The sequence below is a fragment of the Daphnia pulicaria genome, chromosome 4 (assembly GCF_021234035.1).
Source record: "Daphnia pulicaria isolate SC F1-1A chromosome 4, SC_F0-13Bv2, whole genome shotgun sequence".
Classification (NCBI taxonomy): domain Eukaryota; kingdom Metazoa; phylum Arthropoda; class Branchiopoda; order Diplostraca; family Daphniidae; genus Daphnia; species Daphnia pulicaria.
Window position 1 is genome coordinate 12,162,261 of NC_060916.1, and position 17,553 is coordinate 12,179,813.

At 41.6% G+C, this 17,553-nt stretch overlaps 5 protein-coding genes, 3 long non-coding RNA genes and 1 pseudogene across 9 annotated transcripts; 4 read left to right on the plus strand and 5 right to left on the minus strand.

Annotated features, from left to right (window-relative positions):
• Positions 1-157: 157 nt before the first annotated feature.
• LOC124337455 lies at positions 158-17,372 on the plus strand. Its single transcript, XR_006917383.1, has 3 exons — positions 158-414; positions 4,703-4,704; positions 17,362-17,372. It is a non-coding gene; the product is annotated as an uncharacterized LOC124337455 (long non-coding RNA).
• Positions 543-1,468, minus strand: LOC124337384. The gene is made up of 5 exons (XR_006917296.1): positions 1,274-1,468; positions 1,112-1,205; positions 825-1,045; positions 642-744; positions 543-581 (listed from the first exon to the last, which is right to left on the minus strand). It is a non-coding gene; the product is annotated as an uncharacterized LOC124337384 (long non-coding RNA).
• On the minus strand, positions 1,900-6,700 carry LOC124337339 (annotated as a pseudogene).
• Positions 7,758-8,230, plus strand: LOC124337258 (histone H2B.3). The gene has a single exon (XM_046791364.1). The coding sequence runs from the start codon at positions 7,838-7,840 to the stop codon at positions 8,207-8,209; it is 372 nt and encodes a 123-aa protein (XP_046647320.1). The 5' UTR covers positions 7,758-7,837; the 3' UTR covers positions 8,210-8,230.
• LOC124337306 (histone H4) lies at positions 8,684-9,144 on the minus strand. The gene has a single exon (XM_046791413.1). It carries the CDS (start codon positions 9,142-9,144, stop codon positions 8,833-8,835), a length of 312 nt encoding a protein of 103 aa, XP_046647369.1. The 3' UTR covers positions 8,684-8,832.
• Positions 9,454-9,906, plus strand: LOC124337323 (histone H3). The gene has a single exon (XM_046791431.1). The coding sequence runs from the start codon at positions 9,457-9,459 to the stop codon at positions 9,865-9,867; it is 411 nt and encodes a 136-aa protein (XP_046647387.1). The 5' UTR covers positions 9,454-9,456; the 3' UTR covers positions 9,868-9,906.
• Positions 10,212-13,171, minus strand: LOC124336908 (jouberin-like). The gene is made up of 3 exons (XM_046790824.1): positions 11,019-13,171; positions 10,779-10,949; positions 10,212-10,668 (listed from the first exon to the last, which is right to left on the minus strand). Exons 1-3 carry the CDS (start codon positions 13,088-13,090, stop codon positions 10,230-10,232), a joined length of 2,682 nt encoding a protein of 893 aa, XP_046646780.1. The 5' UTR covers positions 13,091-13,171; the 3' UTR covers positions 10,212-10,229.
• Positions 14,235-17,058, plus strand: LOC124336959 (carotenoid isomerooxygenase-like). Of its 2 annotated transcripts, XM_046790930.1 has the most exons (12): positions 14,240-14,339; positions 14,400-14,621; positions 14,694-14,781; positions 14,856-15,002; positions 15,090-15,234; positions 15,299-15,649; positions 15,710-15,892; positions 15,976-16,201; positions 16,263-16,324; positions 16,406-16,448; positions 16,509-16,564; positions 16,639-17,058. In XM_046790930.1, the coding sequence occupies exons 1-12, from the start codon at positions 14,246-14,248 to the stop codon at positions 16,810-16,812; spliced, it is 1,791 nt and encodes a 596-aa protein (XP_046646886.1). In that variant the 5' UTR covers positions 14,240-14,245; the 3' UTR covers positions 16,813-17,058. The 2 variants fall into 2 exon arrangements, with proteins under 2 accessions (XP_046646885.1, XP_046646886.1); XM_046790929.1 differs by having other exon boundaries at positions 14,235-14,621.
• On the minus strand, positions 15,796-16,528 carry LOC124337410. Its single transcript, XR_006917337.1, has 4 exons — positions 16,391-16,528; positions 16,247-16,322; positions 16,084-16,184; positions 15,796-15,884 (listed from the first exon to the last, which is right to left on the minus strand). It is a non-coding gene; the product is annotated as an uncharacterized LOC124337410 (long non-coding RNA).
• Positions 17,373-17,553: the final 181 nt, after the last annotated feature.

Sequence of the window (17,553 nt, forward strand, 5' to 3'; positions counted from 1 at the left end):
CATCTAGCGTTAGAAAAAAGAAACGTCCAAGTAAAAACTTCGTTTGCACGTAAGAAGGACCTGATTTTGGAAACTATTACACAGACAGAGTCTAACGCAACTAGACTATTAGTAAATAACCTACGAAAATAAGTCAATTGTTGGGTACCTGGGCATAATCACGTGGTGAGTGACTGCAGGTGTGTAACAGCGGACGGAAGCGATCACTGAAGTGGTCCAGAAACTCGCCAAGTCGCCAGTGAAGTAAAACAAATTGTGTTTAGAAGCAGTGAAGCTAGATGAGCGTGCGTCGCGAAGATGAGGATGGAGAAGAACGTTGGTGGAAGTCCCTCTTTCGTCATGGACAAAGGTCAGCGTTGGCTCAAGAATCTCCGTGCCAGGGCCACACGATTCCATAAAGAAACTGCATACTCTGTAAAAAAAAAAAAGTGTTTAACACCAATGAAAATATAAAAATGAATAAAGCATATCAATCTTTACCTTTTCTAAGAAGCACACTGAAAATGATGAAAAAACCGTAAAAAATAGAATTCACAGCAACCAACAGCATTACTCAACATGTTGAGATAAATTTCCTGATGCTAAAGAAAAGTGTCATGAAGTATTGGAGTAGCGTGGTGATAGGTGGTATTGATGCTTACCTTTATCATATGGGTGATGAATTTAGTAAGGCATTTGACTTTCATCAAGCAGATCTGGTACATACATGTCAGGTCACTTCACACTCTTCATGTCTGTGAAACTCTAAGTGGGAATGGGACAGGGAAATTATCTTCGTTATTTACAAATTTACACAAATTTACCTATGAGAAATAAAACTCTACCTATCTCTTAGCTGGGTTGCCTTCTAAACAGAAGTAAAAACAGTCATACCAACAAACATGCTGTTGCAGGGTACGCCACCAAAAAATATATAAAGTCCTACAATAACACAGCAAGCAGAGTTGTGTGTTGTATTCGGCGTCTCTATCTAAAGATCGTACGGGTACGCTGGCGAACTTGTCAAGGCATTTCTGGATTCGGGGAGTCTCCTTGAAGAGCATTTCTTAAAAAAGTGTTAGAAAATTAAGATTAGATAACAGTACAAGATAATTGGTTTATCAACTCTCACTTGATGAAGACTATAGAAGAGACCATGGCGTTGCAGCAACTCAACTGATGGCTTCCCAGCATCTCTGGAGGTCACAGACTTTGTGTTCTTCTGTCTGGTGTCAGAAAACAAAATGCCTTCTTTAGCAAATGATAATGAGTACAATAATGAATTCACTTTTACACTGTACTTGAAGTCCCACATTTCTTTTGGGTAAGTGATATTGTGGAACCAATTTAACATGAGCCGAGAACTACAAATAAAACAAAAGTTTTCTTGTGGCACAATGGCACTCACTCCTTTTCAACATTAAGAGATTGAATATCCATTTATCCAGTGCAGGAGAAACAATCCATCGATCCTCACTTTCTGGGAGTACTGAAAGCCAGAGACCATCACCCACATTCATGAAAAACAAAAGCTTACGATTGGTAAATTGTGACACAGAAGGAAACTTACTTCTTCCTATGAACGGAGTTATATTGCAAATTCCCAGTAACATTGAATATCTATTGAATATTATGAAAGGTTTATACCTCGTTGCCGGTAACCTACTACCGAGTACCGACGTGAATTACTGTATTGTGAATTTTAGCAGAGCTAGTGCAGACGAACTGGCTTGAAAACTGTAAAGCGGTGCTGCCAGTTAATAAATCTCATCGGCAAGAGCGAAGACAGTAATTAAATCAGGTTCCAGGTTGAATTAAATCTGTAAGAAAATAATAACGATGGCATACCCAGTGGTCAGGTAGTTCACTCTAAAATTATTGTTGATAGTAAAACATAATTCTTCTTCTTAATTCAGTTTGGCTGAATAGTCAACAACTCCATCCTTGGAGCAGACCGAGCCAGATAAAAAGTTTTATCAGACTGTACATTTTTTTGTAAACCCAATTTCTATCCGCGAATTCAATAGCCAACTTTGGATTGCTTAACTAATTGTATTTGAAAAAGAAAAGAACATCGATGAATAAAATGGGCGGGAAATGATTTCTCTTCCATTCCGTGTCATTGCTTGAATGCGGACCCAAGAAAATGTGTCTTAATTCCTGGGAGAGATTCCGTTGACAAGGACGCCCAAAGCGTCCTTCCAGGAAGCCAAATCGTCAGAGGAGACACCGCTGGCAGCCAAAGACTCCATCAGAAGACGGCCAAAGTCCTGAAATAAGACATGCACATGGGTGCATAAGTTAGTTTCGTTGGTAAATAGCAATGGAATGTAGGCATATCTCACCTCCCAAGCACTACGGGGAATGCTACGGGCGGCGTGGGTGTAGCGCATGTAGTTGATGTTGCCCAAAAGTTGAAGTTTATCGCCGGTAGCCGAGACGATGGTGTCCAGACGGTCAGCGACCAGGGCGACTTGTTTGTTGTACTCGGCGTCGCCGCTCAAAGATCCCACTGGGACATTGGCGAACTTGGTGAAGTATTTCTGGATGCGGGGAGTCTCCTTGAAGAGCCTTTTATCAAAAAGAGTTATTAAAAATTATAACATTAAATTACAGTATAGGCTAATTTAACGAATTACTTGATCATGATGGAAGAGACCATAGCGTTGCGGCCACTTCTGATGTTTTCCCAGCTCCTCTGGACGTCACGAACTTGACGGGCAGACAATTTGGTCTGGGGATCAGCCAAATCTTGTGGGTTCCTATCAAGTTAATGCAATCATATTAAATGGGCATCAGTGATGTAATGTAAGAGACAATTTAAAATTACTTCAGGGTCTTGGAGATGCCGGCAACCAAAGCGGTAAGTCCGTTCTTCCAGGCGCTCTTGGCCTCAGCGTTGAAGGAACTGCCCAACTCTTCAGCGAGGACTTCCTCGACGACGGCACCGAATTGCTACAATTTCGGGTTAAATTCTAGTTCAATTTGTCTTGATTGGAAAACAAGTTTTTGATTAAACAAACCTCGAACATGATGGAGTAGCACCACGGGGCTTGTGGGCTCCACCGAGAGCGTTGAGTTGGCTGGCCATCAGCTCCTGGCTGGACAGGGACTGGATGGCGACGTTCAAACCGGCCAAAATGGTGTAGGCCTGGGCCAAGAAGTTTCCATTGGTCAACAGTTCGTTTTGGGGAACGCTGGCGAACTTGCTGAACATCTTCTGGTATTCGGGGTGAGTCTTGATGAAGCGGAAGAGAATCTGAGGAGGAACATCGCCGTCTCTCCTGGCCTGTTCCCAGGTCTTGCGGATGACACTGCGGTCGTGAGCGCTCAACGAGAGTCCCCCCTCGCTGTCATCATCGGCCGAGACGGTGGTGACGGAAGTGGTGACGGTGGTCGTCGTGGTTGCAGACTGCAAAATATTTCAAACTAATGAACATCAATTAATTGTATAAACGAATGAATTGGACTTACCACATAAACGCTGGCGAAAGCGATTACGCCGAAGAGAAGGGCTAGTTTGAAAGCCATTGCTGCGAGTAAAGAAGAGTTTAGCTCTGGAAGTATCAGTCAGCTAAGTGATGTCTTCTCTAACATTTCCAGTTGCCTTTTATAGTCACAGACTCTCGGCTGGGAGAGAGACTGGGAAGATGGCAGACAGTTGTAATGGCTCACGTGATGATCTGCATGCGCAAATGAGTGCTTTGACATGGCGCTAGACTTTGACATCTGAACCGTTCAACTATCGGGTCATTTATTTTTATTCTATGCATCTATGCATGCTCTATGCTCTATGCAGTCTACTTACGAGTCAAGCCATTAACATGCTTCACATTGCAGTTGTGTAGGACGTGTAAGACCACATAACAAGGGTAGCTCAGATGATATTCCGATTTTCAAATCGGCAAGAACTAACCGTGTAGAGTGCAAAAGGCGATCTGCTCCAAGTTCATACGTGATTACGTCATTGCGTGTGTACACAATTCGCTGTATTTTGCTTCCTCTTTGAAAGGTTTAAAGTTTTTTAATTTTTCTTTCAAAAATGATTTTTAATCAACGCGGATAACTTTTAAAACTCGCGACAAACTTGATAATTTTTGAGTAAAAATAAAACATTTGCTTTAAAAATGAAAAAGCGCACTTGCTGCCGAATGTCAAACAGAGTGACTTGGGAATAATTTGGCTTCAACTAGTTCTGATATGATTTTTTTATCCCGAATCAATACCCGCTGGACTAATATATACCGACGGCGGCTTATTAGGATGGCTTGTTCTTTGGACTTTAATTTCTTAGCTGTGAAAATTCAATAACAACACTATATATGCACTATAACATTAAAACGAATTCATCTCTCTCTATCTTACTTACCTATGACCTAAAAATAAGGGAACTTACCTGGTCATGGCGGGCCGAAAAACCACGGAAAAACTAAATGAAAAAAGAAGAAAAAGACGAATGAGCATAGCGGCAGCCATATTTTTGGTAAAAATGATTTAGCGTAGCGTAGAACTAAAATATGTCACATTGATTGAGAACAAATGATAAGGTATGGGTGTCATGTTGACTTCTTCGATATATCCTCTCTCGTATAATTGCTGTTTATTTGACGATTTAAATCGTTTGTTTTTACAGCATATCGGGTGCGCTAATATCACATTGAAGCATGCTCAAAGTTGCGGCGTTCGACAACTGTTAGTCTCCTTCGCTTACCCGAAGAAGAAGATGTCGATAAAAGTGTGGCCGACATATTGAAGGAGCGACGACTAGTGGCCGTCTAAATCAAAGTGCATTCGATTTTCTGACTCATTTGCTATGATTTGAATACATAAATTTGGCTGCTCGGCCGCCGAATTCATTCAGAATTTTTGCTAAACCAAACCAGCCCTATCTCATCGAATAGTCTAACGTCTTCCAGTCACTGTCTCGTTTTGCTTCAACTTGGATTATTCGCACGATAAATTAGTGATTGATATCTATACCTGAAGGCAATTTAAATGAAAGAATAAACGGTGCGGGCAAAGCAAATGATGGCATTTTAAGGGATTATTTTCCTCCTCTAACTGAAAGGCGCAATCAGCCCAAATTCACCCAAATTCGTCAAATGTTATCAAGTACCTTCCCTCAACTGAAATTATGGCTTCGAGTACACAATGAATCATATTTGGCTGGATATGTTCCAGTTAAATTGTGATGTTTTAGTTAACTAACGTCACGGTTAAGGGCTTTATGAGATATCAAAGTGTCTGCTCACCTGTCTTGCAAATGATGGCGTTTAACTTCTCGAGGCAGTTGAAACCAGTTGGCGAAGAGATTGTTAGTTACCGTCTTTATTTTCTTCATATTATTACGCGCCTCCATCCCAAACCACTCGATTACGTGATTACGCGTGAATTATGTTGCACCTCATCCTTCGGAGGAGAAGAAACTTGTTGAACAAACAAGTTTACCTTATCCAAGTGTTATTTTCACTACAGCTCTCACCTACACAGTAAACATGCAGTTATTCAAATACGTTGCATAGACAAAGAAGTAGGGATCATTATTACGTGACATTTACTCCTATCGTTTCGAGACCATGTGGGAGGTAAGCAGGTGCAGGAATGCCGATAGATTTTACCTGTGGGACCAGCCAATTCACCTTGGAACACCCTTTTAAAAAAGAAAAGAAAACAAGAATGAAAATCCTGGCAGAGTACAAAACAAAAAACAGAGTAACAAGGAATGTGTCACCTGCTGACAGAAAATGAAAACGAAATGGAAAACAGCTCCGCACAGTTTATCCTATTTTCTTTTTAAGGAAATTGTATCGAGTTGTGGTCACATTTGAATAAACGGTAAACGGCCCTATACCTCCAACACCTAAGAAAAACAAACTGTCAAACGTGAAGAAAGAACCAGATGTTGATCAGCACACACACACATAGACAAGCCTATATGAGGTAAAACATAATGCACGACACCTAACAACGCTATCGACATGGTATATTATCTTAGAGCTATTTTACCATGCTATCGATTTCACTCCGAGGTGTACTACTAGTCCACTCACTTTGGAAAGTATGGAAACGTCCAATTTTGAATAAAAATGAGTCAGAAACGTTCGCCAAGATCCTTGTGTAAGAATCCAACCCGTTTGAACATCAAAAGAGAAAAACAAATGCACGGGGGAGAATTCAAGTTTAAAGTTACTGTTCATTTTCTTAATAAACGAGAAGGTGTACAAATTAAGAAGAATTCCACCGACATCGGTAGTTTCTCCAAACGGGATGCTGTTTATCTAAATTTAAAACAAAATTGGGTTACGATTTACAAATAAATATTGACATAATCAACAAGGAAGAAAAAGTTGAAAATGAGACAGTGGATAAGCCCTAATTGTGAATAAACAGGATGATTTAAGGTTTCCATCTAATATTTATGCAAGTCATGCATCATTAACAAATCTAGCATTAAAGTAACGAAAATTCTTACCCAATCCCAAAGTGATGATGCTGAGATTGAAGCTGATGACCGGTCAACACCAGCAAAAGAAAAACTTCATATCTTGTGGTTTACGATGGCTGGCTCAGGCCTCAAGTCTGCACACAGGAAAATGTTACATAGTGCAAACAAAATGCCATCAAAAGGGTCACAACAGGGAGCATAATACATGATAAATTCAAGTCAGGAACTAAAATTTCACTAATTTGTAACAAGTTTAACTCTTCTATTTAAGCTCCCACAATCATTCTATTTGAATTGAACCTGCTATGAAAGGATGGAGTGTGTGTTAAGCGATTCTATCAAATGACGCCGGCAGAGTACAGCTTTCGTATTTGTATATGATGTGCTATTTTCCTTGCACCCACGACCACGAGTACGTTTCCGTCAACGTCCTGTTTCATTAATCATTATGCATTTTAAAACATTGTCTTTTTCGAAACTTGCAACAAACAAAAGCAGACGACACTAATATTTTAATTGGCTATGCTAATAAGGTTGAATCAAAACAATTAAGAATGCCACCTTGTGATGAATCAGTGAACGTTATCATTATCACAACCGGATTTAAATGCAAATGTAGCACAGCAAATTCCTTTTTTTCAAAATAGTTTGGTGGCCCTTAAAAGGGCCGTTTGTTTGAAAGACGAGAGGGAAGGGAAATTTAAGCCTTGGCAGGTTTGTCGGTCTTCTTGGGCAAGAGAACGGCCTGGATGTTGGGCAAAACACCACCCTGAGCGATGGTAACACCGGAGAGAAGTTTGTTCAACTCTTCGTCGTTGCGGATGGCCAATTGCAAGTGACGAGGGATGATACGGGTCTTCTTGTTGTCACGGGCGGCGTTACCGGCCAACTCGAGGACCTCAGCGGCCAAGTACTCCATGACGGCAGCCAAGTAGACGGGGGCGCCGGCACCGACGCGTTCAGCGTACGATCCCTTGCGGAGCATTCGGTGGATACGACCGACGGGGAATTGAAGTCCGGCCCTGCTGGAACGGGTCTTTGACTTTCCCTTGACTTTGCCTCCTTTACCACGACCAGACATGTTTGGATTGAGAGTAAGTTAACGCGGTTCCTAAAATCAAGGAACGAATGATGTATATAATTTGAAAAACCGGGGTTTATATAGTCGCTTGATGTCGGATTCAGAATGCAATCTTGGTAGCCAAACAGTAAACTTTTATTTGCCCCGCCTTTTCATCTCTCCCCTGATTGTGTCACTAGCTCCGCCCCCAACTGAACATCTATCTGTTATACGTAAGTCTCTGGAGACGCGAGTTTTGGCTACCATCAAGTAGTGAGGGGGAGCCAGCTTCAATATAAAGACGAAATTTGAAGTGACGGTCGTTACTTTCTCAGATTTACTCAAGTCCTAGAATGCCCCCTAAAGTAAGCGGAAAAGCTGCGAAGAAGGCCGGCAAGGCTCAGAAGAACATTGCCAAAGGAGACAAGAAGAAGAAGCGCAAGAGGAAGGAGAGCTACGCCATTTACATCTACAAAGTGTTGAAGCAGGTCCACCCAGACACTGGCATTTCCTCCAAAGCCATGACCATCATGAACAGCTTCGTCAACGACATTTTCGAGCGCATCGCTGGAGAGTCGTCCCGTCTTGCCCACTACAACAAGCGTTCGACCATCACTAGCCGGGAAATCCAGACGGCCGTCCGTCTGCTTTTGCCCGGTGAGTTGGCCAAGCACGCCGTGTCTGAAGGCACCAAGGCAGTGACAAAGTACACCAGCACCAAGTAAATTGTCTCCGGTCTTCTCTTTCAACCCAAACGGCCCTTTTCAGGGCCACCAACGTTTAAAGAAAAGAAAATAACCTTACTGCCACACAGACGTCACTTAAGTGATAAATTCAATAAACACATGAAATCGCCAAGATTTATTCCAAAACAAATGAATCCTAAGCCCAGGCAGTGTTGGTTATTCAAGTATAGCTTTGCTTTACTGGTTTTTTGCTGGAATAACTTAATGAATAACCTATATTTGATTAACCCAAGACTACTTCTAGATCACACATTTTCTAGCAAGCTTGGCTTGGGATTAGGTTATTTATTTTTTTTTACACAAATGTTACGTTTTCTCTCTTTATTATCCGAAAACACTATTATTGAAGTAAACTGAGAACCTTTTGAGGGAATGATTTAATATTCATCATAAACCAGTCAATTTTTTCCTGCTGGATTAGTTTTACAAGTATGACATATTTGAAAAGTGATTAAGACGTAAGACTACCCCACGCACGAGATAGCTTAAGCAAATTTTAAATGGAGACCGAAAGTTAAACGAGAACTCATTCTGTAACAAGTTGGTGGCCCTGAAAAGGGCCGATTGAATTGAGATCCGAGTCTAAATGAAAATCAAAATGTTTAACCGCCGAAACCGTACAGAGTACGGCCCTGGCGTTTCAGTGCGTAGACGACATCCATAGCCGTCACAGTCTTCCTCTTGGCGTGTTCAGTGTAGGTGACGGCGTCACGAATCACGTTCTCGAGAAACACCTTTAAAACACCGCGGGTTTCCTCGTAGATGAGACCAGAGATACGCTTCACACCACCACGGCGAGCAAGACGACGGATGGCCGGCTTGGTGATACCTTGGATGTTGTCACGCAAAACTTTACGATGACGTTTGGCGCCTCCTTTGCCGAGTCCTTTTCCTCCTTTACCGCGACCAGTCATTTTGAGATGAGTTACGGAAGTTTGACAATCTACTGAATGAATGATTCAAACTGTGGAAGAATTTTTGCTTTATACTCGCTCCAGTCCCCTCAAGCTTAACGCCCATTGGTGGGAACCTCCGCAAGGAATTCTTTCAAGGCCCATCGTTCTAATAACAAAGAGAGAATTTCCGTTATCAATTCTTTCCCTCCCATTTTTGAACTAACCAATCCCTAGCCAGTGAATTCCCTTAGCTCCGCAACGTCCGTAGGTTCCCCACATATACCTAGCACTTTTAACTAGCAAAGACATCTGAAATTTCAGACACTCGAAATGGCTCGTACCAAGCAAACGGCACGTAAATCCACCGGTGGCAAGGCGCCCCGCAAACAGTTGGCCACCAAAGCCGCTCGCAAGAGTGCCCCGGCCACTGGAGGAGTCAAGAAACCCCATCGTTATCGTCCCGGCACCGTCGCCCTTCGTGAGATCCGTCGCTACCAAAAGTCGACCGAGCTTCTGATCCGCAAGTTGCCATTCCAGCGCTTGGTCAGAGAAATCGCCCAGGATTTCAAGACCGACTTGCGTTTCCAGAGCTCGGCCGTCATGGCCCTGCAGGAGGCCAGCGAGGCTTACTTGGTGGGTCTTTTCGAAGACACCAACTTGTGCGCCATCCACGCCAAGCGAGTCACCATCATGCCAAAAGACATCCAACTCGCCCGCCGTATCCGTGGTGAACGTGCTTAAGCTATTCGATTCCCTTTTACCAACAAATCGGCCCTTTTCAGGGCCACCAAAAGTATAAAGAAAAAGTTAAGCTTACCTCATCTCATTCTAGGCATGTTGATAACCAAAATGTTGACAAAAACGTCCACAAATATCACAGCAAATTAAAAGAAATAAATAACGGTGGTAAATTTTATCCAACTGTCACTTGACGCATGCTTGACGTGTGTTTGTAGTACAAATGAGGTTCGGAATACGGGTCTGTTGAAGTACTTTCTGTTCAGACTTCTATTGGCGAGTCTGAGCCATTTTCAAACTAAATAATATTTCGAAAAGAATCGATCAAAGTGGTAATTTGAAACCAACGAAACACGAATTACATTTTATTTTTCCAGCGATTTTTTATGCGAGTCGGACCAGGCCATGACTAGATCAAGTTTTTTGAAAATTCTTTCTAATTTATCCAGCGTAGGTGTGCAATTTCCTCCTTGTGAGATATTATTCTTTGAAATATTCTCGATCGGGGAAACAGCGCTTTGCACTGTACGAGGAAATGTTATCAAGGAAAACCCTTCAATTACAGTATCGGCTGCGTTAAATTCCAAAACTGAAAGACAACATTGCGAGCTCATTGAACACAAGGCTATGGCGTGACAAGTGGGGTGGAAAGCGACCGCCATGACGGGATCAATTGTAGACGTGGCCAAGGTTGTAACGGCTACAAGATCACCCCGCTCCAAATCAAACCAGTGAACAGAACCATCCTCACTGCCGGATATCACGTAACCACCGCACGGACTGATGCTACTTGCCAGTCTCAGCCTGCCAACAACATTTCCATATCAAATATTGAATATCAGTTTAAATTATAATGCTTTTCGCCAGAGCTAGACTATGCCTGAATGCTATTAGCCTATTACTACCGACTATACCTTGGGTTATAGATGCCACTGTACGAAATCAATTTAAGACCCGACTTTGGCTCGAGTAAACACATCTGACTTCCTCTGTAGTGGACTAGTAATCTGCCTCCAGAAGGATGAAAGCAGAGGCAGTTGATGGGAGTTTCATTGCGATATTCTTCACTAGATTCGTTGAGGATCCTGTTGATTGAAGAGGAAAGAAAAGTATAATAGTTATCACGTAATATTACAATAAAAAATAAGAAATACTTTTCAAAATGTAAGCCAGAAATGGTCGAGTTCCAGACACAAATGGAACCTTTCGCATCTGCGCTAAATAATCTTCCATTGGAGTCCCAGCAGAGGCTGTTGATCGGTGCCCTGTGCTGGACATAGGTGCTTATTAGACGAGGTGACGATGAATTCAATTCCCATAACCGTATCAGCTGATCGAAACATCCAGTGACTACACGGTCGTCGGATTCGCCGAAACGGGCGCTGTACACGTAAGCTGGATGAGACAAAACCACGTCATTGGAATCGTTCCAAACTCGAGCAGTGCAGTCCGCACCGCAGGAAAGTAAACGCCAACCCTCTCCGCCTTCATTCTTGTTCCATTCAAGATCATACACATTGCCCTGATGTCCTTTCAGGTGCAAAGAAATAACTGAGTTTTGATACACCATGATATCTCCAGTTGACAAAGCAAAGGCTAAAGATGATCCATCTGAGCGGTAACAGGCAATTAAGGCTCCTGCCGCAGCAGACTCGTATGTAAAGCCTCGTCTGGTGGGAAGTTTGAATGGCTGTCCGCTAAGTCGGCCTCCTCGTAATGGGCTGGTTACGTTGAATCGACTTTCCTTCGTCACGGTTGAACTTTTAGAACTGCCGGAAGATAGCAATGTGACGTAAAGAGTTGCTGGATACTTTTCTTTCTGTGCGCTATTAAACAAATGGAAGAGGTCGCTAATAGTCGGCCTAGGTGTTGCGTGTCCGAGTAAGCGACGCGCAGGCGTTTTATACAGCTGAAGTTGAAGTTTCTTGCCTATGTGTTTGACGCCAGTTCTTGACATGGGGCGCAAAAACCCCCAAGCCAATAAAGAGCTTACTGTAGTGTTGGGTTCACTCACTAATTCGAATAAGAAAAGGATTTCTGATAAATATTTGTCTGCATCCAAGTCAAAAACCATTTCTTGATTCCATTCTGGCAGAGCATTGGACTTATTGGAGACTTGATGAGGACTATGGGCAATACATGATCCTGTACATTGCGGTGAAACGGGGACCTTATTGTTCACCATGTAACGACCTGTCTTGCAACTGACGGCATGGACCACAATCAGTGGTTGACTTTTAGGTTGATCTAAAATCAATCTGTCACATTGGTGGACAACAATTTTCAAGATACTGTGCTCCAATGACAAAGTTTCATTCAATTCTTGATAACCAACACTGTTCTCTTCTTCTATATTGTGATCTGATGATGAACTTGCTGAACTGTACAGGTTCTTCAGTGATGTTTGTCTACTATTCTTGTGACTTTCTTTATTTGAATTTATCTTTGCTGGATGAGATGAAGAAATTGAAGTTCTTGTGTGTTGGCTACCAACAGAAGGTGCCACACTTAAAACATTGTCACTATTATTTTCATCGTCACTGCTGTTTGTGATTGCTGGTGAAGCCCTTCTTTCATGATGTATGGTTGCTCGCTCAACTGAAGATGAATGCACAAGTTCTGGAGAATTACTGGAACTTTTCACTTTCTTAAGCTTTTCAGAATTTAAAGAGCTGGAGCTGATTTCATTCTGCTGCTCATCTTCATACCAAAAAGAGGGGTTGGTATGGGATTTCACTTTCACTAAATTTTGTTGAAGGCCTACATTGATGATAGTTTTGTTTTGCACGGAAGAAAGCTCACGTAGCTCTACGTGTTCTTTAACACTGTTACGGTGTTTTTCTTGTTTCTTGAATCGATGCCTCTTGGATTGATTCGTCTGTTTTGTTTTTCTTTCCTGAACTTCTTCGCTAGACGAGTTTGCACTTCCCAGTAGAGCTTCAAAGTCTTTACGAGTGCTCTCAAGCACTGAAATGGGCGAGGAGGGTAAAATTTGCAATCTGTCTTCAGGCTTCATCTTGCTAAAGTAACGAATCACTGAATCGAACACTGACCACCGCAGGTTTGTTATGATGTTATTGCGCGTTGCTATGGCAACGCCAAATGGACCATGACAACAACCGGAAATCCCTATAGCTATATGATAACTTACTCTTGGAAGCATAGCAATTATGTATTGCAACTCAAAAAAGAAACAAAATTCTATATTAAATGAACGTTTAAACATATTAATTACGTAAAAAATGTGTTAATTGTTGGTGGTGCCGGAAACACAACGTAGAACGAAGGTGACATTTTCCAGCGCCGATTCTAGAAAAACGTAAAACATTTTGGTATAAAAGAACTTGAGCAAAAATGAAGCAAAGAATGCATATGAAATATTGAATTACCTCAAAAATCCCACTACTGAAGGGTTGTCCGAAATGCTGCCAATCCATGAGCTGATCGACGGTTTTGTGCGATTCTTTCTTTTTGTTGCAAGGAGTGCCAAGCTGACAGTCGCGATAATCATTTATCATGTTTCTAGAAAAAAAATTCTCGTTAGTTATCCGCGTAGCAAGAAAAAATCAAATTCAATAATAACTTGTGGCAACTTGGGACATCATGAAATGCAGCGCGTCAAAACCAAAGCAAATATCTAAGTCAAAAAGAATAAATTATTGTACACAGATAGGTCTGAATTTGAATTAACTAAAATGTAAAATTGTTATTTTTGAAATGACATAGGAAACAATTTTGTTTACTAGACTATTGTGTTATTGTTCAAACCGGCGACAGAAGAAAAAACTCAAGTTAACATTTTAAATTTGAACAACGTCAGTACAACTAGCTGTCGTCTACTCGTCTGTCCTGTTCGACAAAGTTCTCTCCAATCTTTCCAACTGTGCTAAAGTTTACAAAACTCTTGACAATTAATCATTTGCTAGGTATAACTTTTGATCAGCCCTTAAGTCGGAGGATGCAACTCTTAGAAAACGTGACACCAAAGTAATCGGAGCTTTAAAAAACAAAACGAAAAAAACAGTAGACGCTCGGATCTACGTGATTTCCGACGAGCAATTTAGCGACTGGGAAGTGACCGAATGACCATCTCTTCTTAATCGGCCTCAGTATCGAATGGCAGGCGACATGCACGCGCTTCAAAATCACGTTTCGACCGAGACAGGATGACTGACTACGTGCGGAGCTCCAAGAATAAGCTGACCTTGATATCAATACTAGGACTCGACTAAGAACTGTTTCCGTCGAATGTTTTACTGAAGCCAGCAAGTACGAGGGTTTCACGACTGTCACGTGTTTAACACACAATAAAAACAGTCTCAAATTCCCAGTTTGGGAATTAATAGCTCTTTCTAAAAGGATGAGGATAATATAAAAGCTGATGTCGGTCGGATGGAAAGTCATCACATCGGCACAGACCGTTCCAGTGACAACTTCACCGAAGATGGAAGGACTTACAGCTACTAAAAATACGAGTTTGTTTGAAGGCACGCTGAAAAACGTTTGTGAAAATTTTCATTTTTGGTCGATCGCAGAACACGAGAAGAATTCCGGAACAACTGTCATCGAAGAATCTTACGGCCACGAAGCTATTCCGGACGGCAGCAATGGACCAACCGACTTGAAGACGACCAGTCCACCAACATCCATGGCGTATCCTAACTGTGATTTGAATATTTGGTTGCGGTCCTGCGAGATAGAAGTGATCAATCCACTGGAAGGCATCACTACTGGAGCCATTCCATTATGGGTCAATGGTAATTTGATTTCAATTTTTTTTTAAAGCTATTCTACAATTGTATTAACTAAAAATGCTTTACCTTTAATAGGAAGCTTGTACAGAAATGGGCCCGGAAAGCAAGACTATGGTCGCCAAAGAGTCAACCATCTTTTCGACGCTGCTGGGCTTCTGCATAAGTAAGAATTCCTGTATTTAAAATTTCATCCTGATAATATTAGACTACGGTTTCACGTTGTTACACCTTTTGCAGATTTAACGTCCGCAATGGCAAAGTAACCTACCAGTCCCGCTATGTCAACTCGACGTCTTACGTGCTCAACACTGCTGCGGGGCAATTGGTAGTCCCGGAATTCACTACTCCAGCAGCTCCCGATCCGTGTAAATCCATATTCCACAGGTAAATAGGCAACACCTCTGTTTTGAAAATATTCCTGTGTATAAAAGCATTTTTTATTTGTGTCAATTTGGTTTGAAACTCACTCAGGATCAGCTCGTTATTCGTTTTGGATCAAGTCGTTTCAGACAACGCGATGATTAGTATTTATCCGTTGGGCAAGGATCTTTACGCCTTCGCCGAGACTCCGTTCATCCATCGCATCGATCCTGTAACTATGGAAACGACAAGACGAGTAAGTCGAGCGAGTAAATCAATGAAGCAATTGAAATATTTACCGGTGATCGTTTGACGTACAGGAAAGCCTTCACGAGACGCTGAGTGTCTTCAATCAATCGTCTCATCCGCACATCACAGAGAGCGGAGAAGCTTATCAACTTGGCCAGAAAATCGGAGCCAAAGGACCGAGCTATGTCGTTATTCATTACCCTCCAGACGATCAAGAATCCAAGGCAACCGAACGAGCTCGCGTCGTGACAACTGTTCCGTGCCGTTCGCTCAAAGAGCCGAGCTACATGCACAGTTTCTCAATCACAGATTCCTACTTCGTCCTGATCGAACAGCCGCTAAATGTCTCTTTCAAGACGGTTTTGAGTAGTTTCCTATCCGGCAAACCTCTGGTTAATTCACTGAAATGGCGTCCAAACAAGGTATCAAACAGAATATAGATTATTATCAGGTAAATTAAATCGCAATTTTACCTAACGCAGAAAACGAGGATTCGCGTGATATCCCGCAAAACTGGAGCTGAATTACCGGTGCAGTACGTGACGGAAGCCTTTTTCTTCTTACACACTGTCAACGCATTCGAAGCTGACGATCACCTGATTGTCGACATCTGCTGCTACGCCAATGCTAAAATGTTGGACTGCATGTACATCGACGCTTTGGAGGTAAAAAAAAAAAATTAAAAATCTGAGAATGGTCATGATTAACAACAACACAATCAACTCTTAATTATTTCTTGATTCAACAGAACGCCCAAAGCGATCCCAATTATGCTTCGCTCTTCAGGGGAAGACCGAAGCGCTTCGTCATGCCGTTGAATCCTAAACAGGGAAAGGAAGGAAATCTGAATACCTACGCTCATTCGTTATCTGAAGCCAAATGGATGAACGGTGGCTCATCAATGTACATCAAACCGGACGAACTTTGCCCGCTGGGCTGCGAAACGCCACAGATCAACTACAACAAATACAATGGTATTTACTTGAATTAAATAACGGTGAATGTCTTTAAAAAATTACTTATTTGTTTGTGCAGGGAAGCCGTACCGTTATTTCTACGCCATTTCTTCGGATGTGGACGCAGAAAATCCAGGCACTGTAAGAATAATTGTTTAAATAATTAATTACGTTGCTTCACTAATCATTTTTCCAATTTTATCATACCATTTTTGATGAAAGCTTATTAAAGTTGACACCATCGAGAAGAAATGCCGGACATGGGGTAAGTCATTCTTAAATAGATTTCGAAATAAACAAGACTAATTTCCAATGACATTTCCAGCTGAGAAGAACGTCTACGCTTCGGAACCAGTTTTTGTCCCACATCCAGATGCAAAAGTACGTAAAAAATTAGTATTACTTATTCTTATACAGGTGAATTTGAAATAACTTCTATTTAACTTACTCTGCAGTCGGAAGATGACGGTGTGCTGTTGTCGTCGATGATATTTGGCGGACACAACGAAAAGCGGACTGGCCTTTTAGTGTTGGATGCGGCTACTTTCAAGGAAATCGGTCGAACAGAATTTCACACTCCTAGCCCCGTGCCGAAATGCCTTCATGGATATTTCTCTCCTACAAAGTAAAATAATATTCTTTGATTCCCCCCAAAGTTCGACCGTCATTTGTAAGAGGAAATTGCTTTTGATAAGGCTCGACTATATTCTTCGTTTAAGTTTTCACTTGTTCAACGTTCGTTTGACATATTCATCACATGCATATACACAAAAACGAAATAATACGATTACACAAATTGCACTGTCATAGCACGTTATCGAGTCATGTGTCAAGTCTTTTGATTTGAATAAATCGAGATACAATACAGTATTAACAAAATATTATTGACAATAATTTCGCTTAAAGTCGCTGAAGGACTATACCTTCTCCCCCTTTTCCTTGAAAATTCGCCACAATTCTCCCTCTTAAGTTCTCTGAATGCAAAATCTGAAGGAGAAATTCAATTCCAATTTTTATTTTTAGCAATAAGAGAGCGCAACAACCAATTGAAATATTTTCTATGAAGGAAACTATAGCAAACCAAGCAAAATATCGACTGGAACCTGAAAATAACAATCTTACACCTTTCTTTTTTTAAAGGCGGCTTCTTTTCGAGCTTCCAATGATCTTCCAAATAGTTTACGAAGCATCTTAGGGAATTAAACTTTGAGAATAGCTGTTTCACCATCTGCTGTCGCATTTCGAAAGATCAAAGTCTCTTTCCAACAATGTAACCCACGCCAAAATTTGACTTGGTTAAACACAACGTCTGTAAAGTTGTAGGCGCCCATACATGCCCATACATTCAAGCGTAAAAAATGTTATCTGGT

What these genes read in the sequence shown, in the direction of transcription:
- LOC124337306 (XM_046791413.1), bottom strand. Translation starts at nt 9,144, where the DNA reads ATGACTGGTCGCGGTAAAGGAGGAAAAGGACTCGGCAAAGGAGGCGCC.
- LOC124337323 (XM_046791431.1), top strand. Translation starts at nt 9,457, where the DNA reads ATGGCTCGTACCAAGCAAACGGCACGTAAATCCACCGGTGGCAAGGCG.
- LOC124336959 (XM_046790929.1), top strand. Translation starts at nt 14,246, where the DNA reads ATGTCGGTCGGATGGAAAGTCATCACATCGGCACAGACCGTTCCAGTG. An exon ending in TGAAATGGCGTCCAAACAAG is followed by an intron (nt 15,650 to 15,709) that starts GTATCAAACAGA and finishes TACCTAACGCAG; the next exon opens with AAAACGAGGATTCGCGTGAT. An exon ending in TCCCACATCCAGATGCAAAA is followed by an intron (nt 16,565 to 16,638) that starts GTACGTAAAAAA and finishes CTTACTCTGCAG; the next exon opens with TCGGAAGATGACGGTGTGCT.
- LOC124336908 (XM_046790824.1), bottom strand. Translation starts at nt 13,090, where the DNA reads ATGTTTAAACGTTCATTTAATATAGAATTTTGTTTCTTTTTTGAGTTG. An exon ending in TCTGGCTTACATTTTGAAAA is followed by an intron (nt 10,950 to 11,018) that starts GTATTTCTTATT and finishes TTCAATCAACAG; the next exon opens with GATCCTCAACGAATCTAGTG. An exon ending in AGTGGCATCTATAACCCAAG is followed by an intron (nt 10,669 to 10,778) that starts GTATAGTCGGTA and finishes TGTTGTTGGCAG; the next exon opens with GCTGAGACTGGCAAGTAGCA.
- LOC124337258 (XM_046791364.1), top strand. Translation starts at nt 7,838, where the DNA reads ATGCCCCCTAAAGTAAGCGGAAAAGCTGCGAAGAAGGCCGGCAAGGCT.